At 47.7% G+C, this 17,381-nt stretch overlaps 1 protein-coding gene and 1 long non-coding RNA gene across 11 annotated transcripts in view; one reads left to right on the top strand and one right to left on the bottom strand.

Annotated features, from left to right (window-relative positions):
- Window positions 1-3,016: 3,016 nt before the first annotated feature.
- On the top strand, window positions 3,017-8,000 carry LOC125182830 (uncharacterized). The gene is made up of 3 exons (XR_007163450.2): window positions 3,017-3,263; window positions 4,133-4,228; window positions 7,867-8,000. It is a non-coding gene; the product is annotated as an uncharacterized lncRNA (long non-coding RNA).
- Window positions 8,001-11,482: 3,482 nt separating this feature from the next.
- Window positions 11,483-17,381, bottom strand: part of PDE9A (phosphodiesterase 9A) — a 43,024-nt gene continuing 37,125 nt past the window's right edge. For all 10 annotated transcript variants that reach the window (XM_048064274.2, XM_013181371.3, XM_066979392.1 and 7 more), the window contains 6 exons: window positions 16,923-17,079; window positions 15,636-15,749; window positions 15,001-15,105; window positions 13,938-14,066; window positions 13,656-13,751; window positions 11,483-12,088 (listed from right to left, as the gene is read on the bottom strand). In XM_048064274.2, the coding sequence (XP_047920231.1) occupies window positions 12,038-12,088; window positions 13,656-13,751; window positions 13,938-14,066; window positions 15,001-15,105; window positions 15,636-15,749; window positions 16,923-17,079 (652 nt within the window). In that variant the 3' untranslated portion in view covers window positions 11,483-12,037. The remainder of the gene's footprint in view (window positions 12,089-13,655; window positions 13,752-13,937; window positions 14,067-15,000; window positions 15,106-15,635; window positions 15,750-16,922; window positions 17,080-17,381) is intronic.

Genomic DNA, 17,381 nt, shown 5'->3' with positions numbered 1-17,381 from the left:
CTGTGCAGATTTTTAGGAGCACAGCCTGATTAACTATCTTTACAGCTGTGTTGCAGCCCACCAGGGATTTCTGCTTTTAAATAAAAACCATGTTACTATATTTTTTCATCAGCATGTTGTCAATATGGCAGCATCCTGTATAAAGTCAGGCTAGTTTCATGCAATGCTGGGTGTCTTAGATTTCTCTGTTGACTTTTCCCATTTATAATCACAGTATTTCACACTGGACTGCTTCCTTTGCTCTCTAATATTCCAAAGCATGAGAAAGGTAGGCTGAGACACACCAGCTATTTAAATTAAAACAACTTAGATCTGATTTTTCCTATTTCCCGATCTGTCCAAGAATTTGTATAATTATCTATGTACCATTTGGAATTACCTGAAATAATAATTTATCATATTTAAGGCCAACAGTATTCAGCAAATAAAATGGCCTTTGGAAAATGAAGGCTTTTTATCTTCAAGGAAATATTACTTGTGATAATTAACCAATGCCTTAAGACTCGCATATACTCTGTGGAATACTTTAACAGGAAATTCTGTTTTGTAAACAATGCAACACTTTTGTGTGTTCGTTTTTGTTTTTCATTTGGGGCATCTTCTAGCAAGAACATTAATAATAATAATAAAATTGACAGTAGTTCTCAGTTTTCCCAAAATTTCTTAAGAGATCTTCTTTAGAGAAAAGATTCATTCCTAAATGTTTTTTTTTTTTTAATACAAAGACATAGAAAATTTTGTCATTATGTCACAAGACCACATTCTCAGTCTTTTCCTACTCTTGCCACTACCTTCATTTAAAAATAGCGATGATAATAACAAAAAAACCTCCAAAACCCAGAAATGACAAAAACCCACCACCCAAACCAGGGCAGAAGACCTCAGTGATCCCCTTCTTCTCGGTGTAAAGCCAGCTGCCTAAGATTTCAAATTGCTTGTCAAAAATAGTTTCATCAAATCAGGCTCTGTCCCTTGTCTACTGTCCATGGTACAGCCAGAAGGAAGTTTCAGCCATCTCTTTGTCTGGTTTTGGTTTTATAAACCCAGCACAAGTAGGATCCACAGTAAAAAAGAAATAAAAGAAAAAAAAATCCTTCTGTTTCACCTTTGCAGCTGTGGAGGTGGTCCTCTGCATAAAAGGTTAATAGCTTCAAGCTCAAAGCCCCTGTTTGAGGGGGAAAAGTCACAGGTAGCTTGGGCAAACAGAAGGGTTTAGCAGCTCCATTCAGGAGTGACAGGTACAAGTGTGGAAAAGCTGCTGCTGAATCTTTGTTTCCTATTGATAAGCATTGTGTATGTTCAGGAAGGCACTGGAAATGTGTTGAATAAATTAAAAAAAAAAATAAATAAAAGCCTTTTTCACCCTATCTGCTTTTTTTATGCTTTCTGGGAAGCCCAACACAGTGCCTCGTTATCTAGATAGTGTGGGGGAAACCCGTTTACAAATTAACAACAACTGTGATTCTTAGAAGGCTTCCTGTTCATTTATTGCCCCGTGGCCTTGTGTGGGGCTTTCCCCGCACCCCACAGGTGATGCCCTGTCTCGCTCCTTGCCCGTCCCGTGCCACCCTGCGCTGGCACCCGTCCACCTCCACCACCTTCCCTGTGCTGGAGCAATGGGGACAAGGCTGGGGGACCCTGTCCTGCTACGTCCCGCTCTGGGGCAGCAGCAGCTGCTTTTCCTTGCCTGCTGAGTCCCTGTGCCTGCCTGCTGGGGAGCACAGGACCCCATGGCTCACCAGAGCCCTGTCTCCAGCTTTCCTGATGTCTTCTCTGCTTGATTTCCCTTCATGCGCACCGCCTGTGCTTTGGCATGGCACCCGGTGCTCCTGCTCCATCTGGTGCCTGGTGTCACGCTGACCAAGTGACAGGAATCAGACTCTCCCCGCTGGTGTCACGGGCACAGTGCGTCTCTCTGTTAGTGCTCTCCAGGACGTACTCTTTGCATCCCCCATCCATCCTTCACCTGTTGGCGACAGACGGGACAGGAGAGACGCCACCTCTTTTAGCTGTGGGCGTAGCCAGGCCTGCATGCTGCGTGTACATCTCGGCTCTTTCTGCAGCGTCTCTGTGAGCCCACTTGCTCTTACTTTCAGCACACCGTCAGGGCCAGCTCTCTCTGCCTGCAGCCATCGCGTCCCTCAGCACGGCCTCGGCTCTGGCCGAGCGAGGTCCCGCAGGCCCTGACCTCCACCAGGGGCTCAAGGCCTAGCGAGCGCTGGCCCCTTGCCTTTAGCCGGGCCGGCTCCTCCAGGCGGGGACGCGGGGTGTGCTGTAAGGGAGGTGGTGAAATACACGAGCACAGCCCTGTGCTGACACTTCTGCCGTGCTCCCCAGGCCGGGACGTCACGGATTTGTGGCTCACAGGCCGGTGGCTGGAGCGGCACGTCCCCGCTTACGGGAAGAGCCGTCCCAGGGAGGGGTGAAGGCGGGCTGCTTTTTGCCCTAGCGTGATTTGTCCCGTCCTACTCAGAGTTTAATGGGCTCGTTGCACTTATACGAGCAGAGCGCGGTGTTCCCAGCTTACAATAAATCTATGTAATTTAGGAGGAAAACATATCTAAATTATCCTTATTTAAAGTCAACAGATAAGCTGAACGTGTAGGTTTAACGCTAGGCCTGGCAAGATCTAGGGGAGGGAGGGAAAGTCTCTGGATCCAAGCGTTCAGCCAAGCTCTGCAGAGAAGCAACCGGATCGTCTCTGCACCAAGCTATCTAGCAGGCTTCTGTCCAGGTGAGAAGGGGCTGCATCAGCCACACAGCACGTGCTGCCATGGCTTGGGTTCGTGCAGCCAGTACATCTTGCCTGAACCGCAGCAGAAGAAACATGCTATCAGCATTTCTGCCATAAGCCAAGCAAGAAACTTCAGCTGATAGATGCAGATGGGTTTGCAGCTGTGACTTTATTTTGGAGAAGTGTAATTTAGTGGTTTATTGGTTGGGTTCTTCATCCCTGTGACTTCCTCTGTCTTTCTCTCTCAGAGTTTTTGGTGTCCAAAGGTGGCACCAGTACTGTGTGTGCAAGGGTTAACGAGCAGGACCTGAGCAATGAGAGCATTCAGCATCATCAGAGCACTGCCATCACCCGTTCTGGGGTGTACATCACAAAACGCTTTGTTCCTTCCTCATACCGTTTGAAGTCACTTATGCTCCACTTCTGATTATGCTGTCATCTCCTTGAGGTATAAACCATGTTCCTCGGTGTTTGCAGGCTGCCCAGCAATTCGAGGCTACCACAGCATGAAGTCATCTTCCAGCAGAAAGTAATATGTGGTATTAGAAGTGAAGAGACGACTAACGACACCTACTTTAACTTCCCTTAGGCTGGGAGACGAGACAGCCATTTCTGTTTCATCCTTACAGACATTCCTTTCCTGGTGGAATGTGGTTGTCTCTAGCGAAGGCTGGATAAGTTTTAAACTGAGGGGCTTCCAAGTTAAATGTTCCTGTTTTAATGTATCCCTGTGCACTACCACTGTCCAAGTGTCCTTGCTGGAGCTAAACCGAAGAAGCGGTGCTTAGATGTGATAGCTATAGACCAGGAGTTGAGGTCAGGGTTGTAACTGAGCTGAACTCTTTGGAGACGATTTGCATCTAAGACCCTTGCTGCGATCAGTGACTACTGTGAAATGTCCAATGGGTTGTCTCAACTTGATCTGGAGGAAAAAAATGGGGAGGAAATATTCATAGTGGCCTCAGTCTTGAGAGGATAAGTGCTGACTCCATCTTTAGCTCTTGTGGCCATGTAGTTTGGATGTCCTTCTGGGGAGCTGTGCCCAGGGACGCAGAGCTGGAGCCTACAGGTGGCTGATGCACGTTACTTACAGAAAAGTATTCCTGGCAGAAAGGTTTGATGTGTTCAAGGGCTTCTACAGGTGTATGATAGTTACAAAAATTGTTTATTGCTAGCACCATCTCACCTGAGAATAGTGGCTATTATCCTATCCACACTGCCAATTCCTTAAGAATCAGAAAATGTAAAAATTTTGCCTAATTTTCTTCCATCACCCTCCCTTGTCAGTTCTTCAATGCAATGGTCATGTGTTTGGGAGTGAGGGGACTGATTTGGGTGTTATCAGAGGGTTCTCAATGTATTTTGCAAAAGGGTAATGAAATGGTCTGCTTGGTGCAGCATGCTACCAAAGACAGAGAGTCCTTTCGGATTATTAGTCCCCTTCACCTGTGAAAAGACGGACGTCGCTGATATTCTTCTAGGACATTTTGAACAGTAAGTACCAGCATGAAAAGAAATGTCAGGCTCCTATATGCTTCCTTATTATTACGGTGCTTTTACATAGATGAGAATACATTTAGATGGGCTAAATAAAAAAGGGTTCTTAATGGAGTAGGTAGTAACATAATTCTGAAAAAAAGTGAGAAACGGGAGAAGATAAAAGGTCTCAGGTTTGGGCGATCTGGGAAATGGATGGAGCTGATGCAAGCTAGCGAATCCTTATTTGGGCAGAAAAGGGTTTAATTGTGCCATCACATAGCATAAAATGGCCCACCTGTTAGGCTCGTGTATCTGCCAATCTTGCATGCACTGAATGCTTAATTGGAATTTTGTCTAATGAGGGCCGTATGCAAATATGTATGCAGATCTATCTGCTAAACCTTCTGTGTTAGATGCTGCGTTGTGACTTCAAAAACATGCTGAAAGCCTGAAGGCATTTAACTTCTGTATCCATGTGGTTTCGTATTTTCTAGATTTCTTTTTTGCTGGCTTGGTTACGTGGCAGCAGTGTCCCACGCTTTGTTCCTTGGTTAGGGCCAGCACAGTCCCTAGTTTTATTCCACAAATGCAAAGCCCAGACAGGGGGCGATGCCCCATCTCCCTCTGGCTCTGCAGTGCCAGCTCTCACCCCCAGCACAGAGGGAGGTGCGTGGTGGGGAGCCTCAGCATAGTTCCCCCTGCCCTGCCCAAGTCTGGTTTTCCCCCCAGGGGTCTCAGCGACACGTGCAGCCTCAAGGCTGGGACCCCTTCCCCTCCAGGATGGCTGGGGGTGAAGCGGGGCCGCAAGGTTTGGGTTTTGGGGGTTCCAGTCTCGCTGCCGCCCCACATGTTGGCAGTGGCAGCAAGGTCACATCCACGCTGTCCCAGGGGTTGGGAAGGTAGAGTAAGGGCAGCTTTGCACCGAGGCAGCTCACACATACCCAGGACTAACCCAGGGACTTTATCTGCCCTTGGTTATCGTGCTTGTTTACCAAGAAGCTGGTTTTCAGGTGACTTGCTGGGGGCACCTGCACGCAGCCCTAGGAAGGCTGCACCACGCAGGCCCGCATCTGTGCTGTCCTCTCGTTCAGAGGGCGAATTCAGACACGGCGGTGAAACTTTCTGCTGAGCTCAAAACACAGCAGGGCTCAAAAAAAAAAAGATAAATCAGGCAAAAGGGCTCTGATTTTGACCCTGGTGAATAGGGAGCAAGTCATCCCGTGGAGCGTGCACCCTCTTTCGAAAGAATGTTCCTGGGACTGTCACTCTCTTTTACAGCCTGCAAACACCATTCTTACTCTGCAAACTCTGAGTTCCTCCTGTAAGTCACGCCACCAAGTCCCTCTTTGTGTACAGTGTGTCTTTAAAGATGATTATTGTCTCCCTAGTTAAATTTTAACAGCTGGGATGAGAAAAGACCTTTGTCCTAGAGATAAATTCAGAGGTGTTATAAGATTATTACACTGGAAATAATAGATTTAATCTCAGTTTTGAAATAAGTAAGGCTCCTGAGTTAGCCTGCAGAGCTGATGTTTGAAAAAAAGAGCTCTGCCATACTGATTAGGCAACTTTGTATTAATCCATTTATAAAGTTTTTGATTTAATTTTATGTATTCTCACACAAAAGACACGTGATGAGTCTTGATGGTGTACAGCACTGAAGTGAAGCTGTGCCTATAGTTCAGCGCAGTTCAAAACTGTGGGTGCCCCTACCCGAGCGTCCACAATTTCCCCCTTAGTCACAGTAGCTTAAGACACTAAATACTTAATTAAAATCAGCCGTAGGCATAGGAATGCATTTTCCCTCCTCCTGAAACTTACTCCAGCGGGTGAGGCTGGGTGCCGTCCCGCAGCCCCATCCCCGGCATGGGTGCTCGGCGTGGTGCGGGGCTGGGAAGTGGCAGCACAGTTTTGGGTCACCTTCCTGAAAATGGGTGGTGTGTCCTCCGCAAGCGAGGGAGCCGGGACAAGCCACTGCATCTGGAGATCTGCCCTTGGCAATGCACACAGTAGCCAGAACGACTGGGAGGATCAAAGTCTTGGGGGGAAAAAATAGCACAGCCTGGAAGAAATAAAATTGTCGTTTATGACAGGCACATCGCCCCGGTGAACTTTCTGAGGTACACGGTGTTTTAGACTCACTCGTTAACCTGTAACCTTTCGGAGCAGATTCCTCCAGCTCTTCCCTGAGATACGTGGCTGCCTCCCTGCAGCTGAGAGCTTGCTGGTGCCCAAATCCTGCCGGCCAGCCCTGCAGGCGCCACGTGGCCCGGCCATGGTGCTGGCGGGGTAATGGGGGAAAGGAGCGCCGTGTCCTCCTGTCCATGCAGTTTGGGCTCCCCAGCGCCCAGCCCAGGGGCTCCTTGCCTTCTGGGCTCTCCCTTCCTCCCTTGCCCTCCCTGGGTTCTTGCCTTCTTGCTCCTCTGCTAGCATGGAAGGAGGTGGCGGAGGGACCCCGGTGGTGATCAGGAGCTGGGCTGGGGGTGGAATCGGGCAGGTTGTTTTGACGCAGGGCAAGGAAACATCACGGAAAACATCTCCCTGCCACCACCCCGCACAGTGTTTTCTAGTAGGAACACGGTGGGTTTATGTATGTCAAGGGTGATTTTGCCTAAGGTTCATAACATTTTGGGGACAGGAAGATAACAGCTTGAGATCAAAGCAACACAAACACTGCTCTGCATATTAATTTCATTTAACTGTGGGTTTATTAATTAAAAAAAAAAAAAAGTACCATCAAGCTTTCAAACTAGTGCAGAATCTTTAGGGGGGGAAGGAGGGAGCTTGCTCATCAGATGGGAAAATCTGTTATTCCTGTAACTCTTTTTTTGCCACAGCTGAGAGGAGACCAGCAGAGGCTTTCTCCCAGCTCCCATCCTTCCCAAACACTGTAGGATGCCCCCAGGTGCACCATGTGCTGGGCTCTCTGAACTGCCCAGCAGGAGCCTGCCCAGCTACATTTGCAACCAAACCACAAGAGGTGATTTCAGCCTCCGGTGCCGTTTTCCATGGCCCCAAATGTAAAGGTCTTGCAAGATGGCTTTGGTGTGGGGGGAAAGCCTGTCTGGCCCCCAGGCACTGGCCACGGCAGTGCACAAGTGCTGCCACTGCAATATGTCGATTTAGAAAGCAGACTGAGCGCTGCAGGGCCAGATGGAAAAGTGCTTGAAAAAAACAAAACGAAACAAAACAAAACAAAACAAAACAAAGCAAAACATCCAGCACAAACAAACGAAGCTCCCCTTCAAAATGCCACCGCCACTGACCACCAGCCCCTGGAGAAGAGGCTGGAAGGAGCAAAAGGGCCCCAGAGCGAATGCCCTGTTGGCGTTACCTTCACCTTGCCAGGTGTCTGCACCCGCATCACAGCCATCGCAGTGTCACCGGGGCGGTCGTGGCTGGGCACAGGGGCAGAGCGGTCCCCATCACGATGCCCTCGCCGTGCTCTTCTTCACGGGGACGCTGTGCCAGGAGCAGGCACCCAGACACCGAACTGGGATGAAAACGAAAATGAGGCTGAAAAATTACGAGGGGATGCTATGCCCACGTAATACCCTTCTGTTAACTGGAAATGCCAGAAGGCATGGCTCGGAGACACAGGTTTGAGGAGGATTTATACCTTTCTATGCCACTTTTCTTGTTGTGTTTTCCAGCCTGGAGCACATCCAGCTAGCCTGCGCCCGGGACACCACCGGGGCTGTTCTTCTGGAAAGAAACAGAGCTGTTCCAGGCTCCTGCCGCCTCCGAGCCTTCGGGGACGGGGCTCTGCCGGGCCCATCAGCCAGGCAGTAAGCGTGTTTCCACACAATTTGGAAAACAGAGATTTTTCCTCAGAGGCATCGTAGCCAGCCTTGGCTGCGAGCGGGCTAGTTTACGCTTTCCAAGGCCTCCTGGTTCTACGTTTGTCTTGCACCAGAGCCAAGAGCAGTGTTATAAAAATGTCTACAGACAGCAATCCTGTGCGTGTGCGTGTGCCTGAGCACACCTGTAATTCTTGACTACGTGCCAAAGAAGTCAGGAGGCTTTCTTGCGGTGTGTGTGAGATGGTGAGAAGTGTGACTTCTATCCAGCAAGGGTCCAGATCTACCACCGCCTGATGAAGAAGAGATGCTTGGCTTGTTGGTTACAGCTTCTTCGGTTATGAGAACATCTAGTAAGCTTTTTGGCCAGAAGCTTCTCTGAAGTCATATTTTCTGAAAATAGTGACTCCGGGTTCTTGCTCTGAGGAGCATTTGGCAGCCAAGGTGCTGCACAGAGGCGGGTCTCCTATTGAATGGAGAGGGAAGCCCGGGCTTGGCGACTCACTCCAGGTGGTATTTGAAGCCAGTGGCAGAGCTAGGCTCGTTATTAAGACCACTGCTGATTTCTTGCACTATCGTAGGACTCACACATGGACCAGGAGTCTGATGACCAAGTTTTTCACAGTACAAACTTCACCTCCACCTAAGCATTCCCCTGGAGGGCTGAAAGAAAGAAGTGATCCCCTGCTGCATTGTTGCATTGCCCAGAAAAGCAGCACCCAACCTATTTTAACAACACTATTTAGAAAGTCTTTGCTTCATGTTGTTGGCACTGAACAGCCTCGATAGCAAGGGGGCAGGGGGCTGTGCAAGCAGGGGCATGGCCCAGGAGGGCAGGATCTGCCTCGCAGAAGCCCTCACAGCAAACCAGAACAATAAGGACAGGAAAATAAGAAGTGTGCATGCTTTTAATGCCGCAAACCAGGCACAAAGGTAAGCCCTGCTCTATCTTTGGACGTTTCCAGGGTGAGGGAGCAAGCAGCTTGCAGCCAGAGCCCGCTGTTGAAGCAGGAGAATTTAATGCTGCCTGACAGTGCTTCCCCTGGTGGGCTCGCGCTCTGCACCAGCGCTCTGCTTCGCTCCCGCATGGAGCAGATGCCGCTGTTATTGCTGCTCAGAGGCAGCACCGAGATGTACAATTTCCATGTGCAGATATTTCTCTGGCGTTACATAACCCGTGTATTTAACACGCACTAAATTTTCACCGCAAATTGGCTGCCGTGGGGGCACTCAGGTTTTAAAAAAGCTGCTTCCTTCCCAAGACGTGTAGTTACACTACGGCCTTGGTTTGATCCGATTATGAAAGCCACACTCACGAATGAAGTGCGCATGGGGCTGTGGGATCTCATCATTAAAAAATAAAAAGAAGTGAATTCCCAGGGCTCATCGCTAGTTTTTCAAGCTGAACGGCGTGGAGTAGTTACAAACTGTTTCATGTTCAGCTTTCCCCACCTGTGCAGGAGCAGCAGTGTACAGCGGTATGCATCGCTGTCATGATGCCGTAAAGACGCGTGCAGCAGACCACATAAGGTTCTTTGCAAGGCGCCTACCGTAAGGTAAAACAGTAACAATGAGATAAAACATCCATTCTTAGTCATCGGATTAGGGAGAGAAAAGATTGAATCACACTTCAGACATCTGTCTGGCTGTCTCCGAAAACTTTGTTTTCGTGCTAAGTGTAGTTTTAAAATGTCACCCTGAAAACGTGTGACATTTTAATGGGCTGATTGCCAAGATCCTCAAATCTGTTCATTTACATATGAATCACAGCATCAAATATTTTGGAAAAAAAGTGCAAGAAACTAGAATTATGAGAGAATGCCTTACCATCCCCTTGGTTAAGTGTATGTCGGGAGAATTGTCTCTTCAGAAATCTAATATTATGAAGGAAAATGAGATTAAAGAATGCTGTGGCACTCCTGTATATACCAGTAGGTCATGATTATTGTGGTCTTTTTTATGACAGACTGTAAATAGCAGCCTGGACATTCCCTGCTCTTTCAGCGAGCCACAGAGAGCATCGCAGCACCATGGCATGCATTCGTGCAGCCCCGAGTAGGGCTCTCCACGTGTCTGATGCAGCTCCGATAAGGTCAGCGGGATCGCACCAGCATCCTCTGGTCATCTCTGCTGTGCACGCTTTCCAGTTTGCTCTGAAAAAATGACGGAGCCAAAGCAGGCAGCAAGAACCATCCATTACAAAGCTCCCATGCGCTTCAATTAGGGAGAGCTGAGGAGCCTGCACTCTGCAATTAGCTACTGTGCGCCAGGGTCCCTGATGAGGCGCGTGGAAGTTAAGCGCACACATAAATACTTGCTGGATCAGGGCTTATGGTTAGAGAAAGTTCTTCTGGCTGAAACAAAACTTCCTATCAGGATCTAACCCTTAAACGATTTTAGTGGGAGGAGGGTGCAGTCGAGTTCCTACAGCAGGTTTTCTCATCTAGTGTAACTAGCTCGATGCAGGACTTGGCATGTCCTAAGCAATTGTTTATAGCTCCTGCACAGCACATCTGCTTTGGGAGCTGATTTGTGACGGAAATCTGCTTGAATGGAGATGGTAAATTTGATTTATTAGTGAAAAAGAAGTGGAGAATTCCTCAGCAAAACAATCTGGGTCACAATGTACTTTGGATTATAAGATTTAGTGCGGAAGAAAAGGTCCAAACCACACAATTCAAATCCAACTTTCAAGGACCGAAAGTGTTGAGGTTAATCAAAACTAGGGCTTAGTTCATTTGTTCGTGAAGATGCCTGCAGAGCTGGGAGCTGACCCCGCGCTTGGATCTTCCCATCTACCTTGGGGTCCCCCAAGACTGTGCAAATCCAGGGGCCAGACCCTTCTCCAGCTTGCAGCAGAAAGCCCCAAAGCATGCACACAAACAGACGCTTAAAGGAGCAGGCAGCCCGGGCAGGAAGGGGCACCAGCAGAGAGAGCAGGCTGGGGCTCTGTCATGGAGCTGGGGAAATGTGCAAGCGGGAGTCAGGTAGGGATGGCTGCTTTGCTGCTTTGATATAATACTGCTCTCTGTGAGGCTCCCAGCCTTTGCGAGTCATCGCTGAAAGGGATGCTCCCTCCGTGCTGCTCTCATGGTGTGATTGCTTCACCAAAACTGTTTCTGAAACCTCTCATCTTAAGGAGACCAGACCCTCCCCTCTCCTTTACAGCCCCTCACCTTCTCTTCACTTGTGTTCACTCTGTGAACACATACGCAAAAGAAAACAGGTACGACACCCATTTCTGTAGAAGAATATATTATTTAGCAGATCAGTTTAAAAGTAAAAAAAAAAAAAATCTGTACATCTTTGAAGGTTCTTCTTGTTGGTGGTGTTGCTTTTTGCTTTCACGAGGATAAAAGTCTGCTTGCACGGTGGTGTCAGCGTGGTGCTCCACCCCTTTGCTTGTGCTGAAGGACCCCCTGACGACAGCTGTACAGGGCCACAAAGCGAACCTGCAAACCCATGAAGGTTCTTTCTGACTTCTTCTAGTATAGAAAAACGAAATTGCTGGGCTTCTGAATGTACTGTGAACACTATAAAATTCAGAGAATAATACAGAGAAATGTGTCATTAGGGCCTACTTGGCAAACAAAAATATCTGCCAGGGCCCTGTCAGAATACAAGCATCTGTTAAGCTATGCTGTAATTAGCATACCGCTGTACACATGTATGTAGTATCTTGACTAAAACAACTTTTTCTTTTGTTTTTGGACGCCAGTGGATCATTTTTCCAGAAACGGCTCCTTACTCAGCTCCGCTTTGCCCTTAAAGACAGCGGGCCTAATTCCCAGTGGTGGCCAAAAACGCAAACCCGCTGCAGACGGGAGCTGTGCTGTGACCTGTGCGGCGTCCGCAGGGGTGGCAGCGCCTGGGCGGGCGGGCAGGGCATCCATCCCGGCCACCTCTCCTCCTGAGTGGTCCCCGCTGGGTTTCGACGTAGCCGCCACGTCTGGTTGGCAAATACAGTATTTCTCGAAAAGAAAATAACCTTAGCGGTTATGTTTTGCTCAAAGTCCTTTTCTTCTCATTTCTCGGTACTGCCGGTGGTCAGGCTGTCGCTTTTCTTCTGCTGCAGCTGCAAGGAAGAGCAAAGCAGCGTTAGCACCGTGGATTTGCGCAGCTGCTGTGAATCCAGCACTCATCTCCCCACAGCTTGCTATATCGCAGGCACCATTTCATCCAAACAGCTCTGCGGCTAGGCCTGGAGGAAACAGAACTCGGTGTTCCTATCATCTGCCCTGTTATGCTCTAGGACTATTTGCTAACCCCTCTTGTTTCAGGTTATTTCTGACTTCAGGCAGCTCGTATTTTCCTAAGACCTCTTGTGTCAACACATCATAATTAAAGCTCCATCGGTTTGTATGAACTTTCTGTTTTGACAGCTTCTGTAAAGCAGAAGTAAAATCTCAGCTGAGGTTGAAAAAAGAAGAGGTCTTGGAAAGTCTTGCACTCATCTCTGAGCTCTTCTTCCCTCCTTTGAGAAATGCTCCACTCTAAACTGAAGAGAGCTGAAGGCTTTCTTCTCATTTATAACTCAGTGCTCTCAAAATGTGTGGTCTTTGATTAACCAGCCTTAGTGTTTGTGCTGCTCAGAGGCTTTTCCTCCAAACCATTTGGGAGGAAGTGGGAACTACAGCAGAAAGCCACCACCATCCTCTTGATCCAGCCTGGGACTTCCATGTGAATGAACCTTCATTTTCCCCATAGCAAAGCATATCAGCACAACTAGTGCTCCAGGGCACTTCCCAATGTATTTAATGACACAGTGACGGATAGTGGCCTGTCTACATGATAAATTTGTTCATGTCTGAGAAAACCCTGGAGTGTGATGCCATTCGGGCAGGTTTTGTTGTCTGTCTCAGCACAGAAAGGAAGTGCTGGAAGAGGCACGTAAGGAAGGTGTGCAAGGAAGGCCTCCTGGGGCAGGCTGGGGAAACCACTCCTGGGTTTTGGCCTCAGGCTCTGCCCTGCTGATGAAGTCCGGAGGCCACGCAGATGTGGCCAGAGGGAGCGAAGGCTGTTATATGTATATCCAACCTTCCCTAAGCCTTACATGTCAAAACAAGAGGTACTCTGTAAACAGAGGTCCCCGATCAGCCTGAGCCATGAAACGGCTTCATTTGCTTTGTGTTCAACCCCACTAGATGCTGTGTATCTGAGAGCAACCCCTCATAAAATTCAAGCCTGTCCCCCCTGTTGACAGACTTGTGAGCAGAGGTCTCTTTCCAGAAAAGAAAACTGTGCCTCGGTGGTGCAGTCCCTTGAACTGCCCGAGCCCAGGACAACTTGTTGCTACCCAGTCCAGGCCAGCTCCTTCCCAGGGGAAGGCAGCTCCCTCCTGGAAGAGGAGTTTGCTGTTGCTCTCCCCTCAGGCTCTTTTCCCTGGGCTTGTTCTCCAGGTGCCCCTCCTGCAGGCATCTCCATCCCCACAGCTGTGCTGGGGTGGGTGCAGGATGCTCGTGTGCATGCAGGCTGCTGGTGGCACGTGCCTGCCTCCAGCTCAGCGTGATTAATGTGTTTCTCATGATTATGACTATGCTTTAAGCATTCCTACTGTTTTGGAATTAAAGGGCTATTAAATTACAGTGTTTCACTTATTAAATCACAATGTTTGCTTTATCAAGGAGATATTTATGGCTCACCTCTCTCATAGCATCATCTATCTGTTTTAATTCCTCATAGCGGTCCCTGGATTCCCAAAGGGGCTGGAGCATCACCTCCTCCACTTCTGGGAATAGCTGGATGAAAACAAGAGAGAAAGTTGACATCTCCTTTTGCATTCACTAACCTGTACATGCTAGAAGTGGACAAAAGGCAGGGTGCGGAGCAAACATCCTCGTTTCCCTGGCTAACTCAACACCCATCAGAGCCCGTGATGAAGCACTGCACGCTCCTGGTTCTGCCCCTGGCCTTGGCTGACCCACCTTTGTTACTGTCTCGAACATGGGGATGAGAACGAACTTCAGGAAGCCGATCTGCGCCGTTGGCTTGGTCACTTTATCGCGGTCCATGAAAGGTGCCACAGGAAGCCCCTCCGATTTTTCTCGGTCACTCTGGAACAAATCCAGAGTTAAGGGACATTAATCTCGGCTGGAAGCCCATAGGGAGAGCAATGTACCAAGCAGACGACTAGCTAAAGGGCAGTAGCCTTCAGGCGCACATCTCAGTGGTGTCTGAAGATAACAGGGAATAGAAATGTGCTTCCCTCAGGCCGACATATCCTGCCTTGTTGAGAGCAAGCCTCTGAACAAAGAGAACTACAGTTAGCTACATCTATGCAGCATGGGCATGGAAGCCTTCACCTCCAGGCTTACAGGGCAACGAGGCCACCTGGTCTCTGCAATCCCATGGGAATAGTGGGGTATCATATTTCTGAGCATTCAGAAAGGTGTTAATGGCTCTCACCACTCCGAAAGAGGAGTAGGTCTTTGACTTCCTCATTCACCAGAGAGTGACTCTTTTCCAGGTACTCCTTCAGAAATTACTTGTTCTTCTTTAATAATGTTTCAAACCAGTTCTGGCTAGCTAGATCCATGGAGAATACCTCCTTTGACTGAAAGGAGTTTCCCAAGCTACCTACCTGACCCCATAACTTACTGTTTCTATGCGGGTTCATGGGCAGGGGAATCACAGACTGCACATGCAAAAAAGATATCCCACTGCAGACTTTCACCTACTGGCTCTGTGGGCACAGGGATTTTGTTGGGTGGCCAAAACAATAAGGCACAGAGAAATTGTAATTTTGAGGAAAAAGCTGCAGATGCAGTGAGCTAGAAGAGTGTTGTCTTTCCTCTATGAATTACAGTCAATTGCATTCATTTGCTTTCTGAACAGCTTGTCTTGCTGACCTGCTTCTTCAGCTTTCCATAAAAGAAGCCTTTCTGTCTCAGAGCTAGCCCGGGCTGTCAGGCAGCTGAGCACTCAGAGCTGAGGTGGGATCTGGCCACAGCAGCCCACTGTGCGACTGCGTCGCTCCCTCATTCTTACCTGCATAAAATATTCCTCTAGCAAGCAATCTACCCAGGGCTCTGCAACTTCCATCGGGCGGACCTCATTGGAGATATCGCAGCATTTTATCAGTATCATCTTCAGCTGAAAGAGGATAATCCTTTAATACTCCAGTCTTCACGTCAGCCCTTTTTCCCCTAGCCAGAACCCATGTCCTTACAATGCAGTGGGAGGGAATGTTCTCAGACAGAAAGGACAGCTTTAGAATTAAATCAGGGGTCTCGAATGGATTCTATTCCACTCTCCCATTTACCCCATGTAAACCACTTATCCGCTCTCTGCCTTGTTTGCCCTGCCTGCAACACTGGGATGAGATCCAGCAGGATGTGTGCTTCCCTGCTGTGTGAAGAGTTTTGGTCCCAAAAGACCATGAAGCTCATTGTGAAGCAGGGCTTAGAGGCTGTGGGGAAAGGCTTCCCTGGATGTTAAAGACTCCAGGACTTTTAAAGCTGGAATAGTCTATTTTATAAAGAGTAATTCCAAATTTAAAATCATTTTGGTGGGGCAGGGGATTCCTTTTTAACAGTGAATCTTGATTCTTGATTTTTAAATAAATGAACATTCATCTACAAGATTTCACACCGTGCGCAGAAAAATCCACAAAATCTCCTTACACAGGTCATGTGTTCTTCATTTGAGTAATCAAAATTTTCCATTTTTTCCTTGAAAGAGTCCAGTATTTCTGCATGTCTCGCCATGTCTGTAGCCAGGATCAACGTAATTATCCCCTAGCAAAGAAAACATGTTCATATTGTCAACTTGACGTTCTTTACAAAGTCTATTATTACAGAGAAAAATAGGGTCTTTCACACAAGAAAAACCTCACGTGTATTACATTGTTAACACTGATCTGACTTGGAACCACCAAGCAAACTGGAAAAGGGTAATAGAAAAACCATGGTATATGCAGATCTGGGTTGGCTAGATCTGTAACACTAGTGTGACATCCTGAAGGTGCTAAGGTTTTTCCTTTCTGATTGACTAAGTGTGGAAACACAAACTTTACAACAGGATGTGAAAAGCCACTCTCTATTTGCCAAGATCCACTTTTGGTCCCTTGCAAAGCAGTGCACACTTCGGTTCCGACTCTTAATGGAGTCAACAAGGACGAGAGAAAGGCCAGTAGATGTGGATGTCCTCTGTGCTCATCCTCCTTGGATGAAGGGCTTTGAAATAACCAAGCACAACCAATGTGTTAGGAGCTCCATATCCTTGTGCTAGGCATGACTTACGATGGGAAAATATGTGGTTAATTTAAAGTTGTGGGTTCTTATGCACATGAGTCCATTTTGGGCCCATGCCTGCTTCCCCTGCACTGACAGAGCAGTGACTCCAAATGGACCAGCATGGAGCCCTCACACTGGTCTGCAACTTCAGCTGGTGTGAAGGAAGCTGTAATGTAGAAACTAAGAAGAAATTTTTGTCCTTAGCGCTCTATTGGGAATTCTAGCATATTTTCATTTCTCAGGGATAACCGTGACAACTCTCAGTCCACCAGAGCCTCTTCAACAGTAAAAGAGCTCTGCTGTTGCAAATCTTTTCCCATTTTGAATCCCCGCTTTAAAATTAATGCAATGTTCTCTTAAAGCATAAACTTCTACCATGAGAGCATGATCCTTTCCCAGACAGAGCTAATCGGCTCCTTCAATAATATAAATAACTACACAAAAAATGTCATGGGCTTTAACAGTCAGGATGTGCTCATTATTTCTCAGCAAGACATTCCAGGAAGTGCTCCTGTGGACATTTTCCAAGAATCCCTCTTGGATCCTCCCAGTGCGAGGGGCTTTTTCAGTCTTACCTTCTGGGGAATGATTCACTTGCAGCATACAGCAGGGAGGATGTGCATGCTGCATCTGCGGGAACAGTCTGTATAGCACAGATGGGACCAGCATTCATACCTGTCTTATCTGCTTGAATTGGTCCTGGTCGACATTGGAGAAAATGTTATATTCCGGCTGGGAAATGATCTGGAAAGCCACAGCACAGTGATGGTTCTCCAGCGGGGAGATGTCATTGTAGCGTACTGCCAGCTCCGTTCGTGCATTTATCTGATAGCTAATGTACAGAAAAAAACAATGAGAGCTCCTGCAGACTCATGCTAGCTGCTCTAAATCATGCTGCTTCCTTTTATTTACATTCTTCTGAATACTTATTCAATTAGCTGCAGTTTGGTTTTTGATTGTTAATACTAAATCAGATTTTCAGAGAAGACAGATATGACTTTAACATCATCTCAGGCACTCTTCCTCCATGTTTTTATTTATTTATTTATTATTTCACCAAGTCTCTGTAGCTTAAAGTCACATAAAATAAACACAGAAGGAGCTGTCTGGGCTTCATCCAACCCCCACTGATGC

This window comes from Anser cygnoides, chromosome 1, assembly GCF_040182565.1.
Source record: "Anser cygnoides isolate HZ-2024a breed goose chromosome 1, Taihu_goose_T2T_genome, whole genome shotgun sequence".
NCBI classification, from domain to species: Eukaryota; Metazoa; Chordata; class Aves; order Anseriformes; family Anatidae; genus Anser; species Anser cygnoides.
This window is presented reverse-complemented; position numbering and strand designations above follow the sequence as displayed.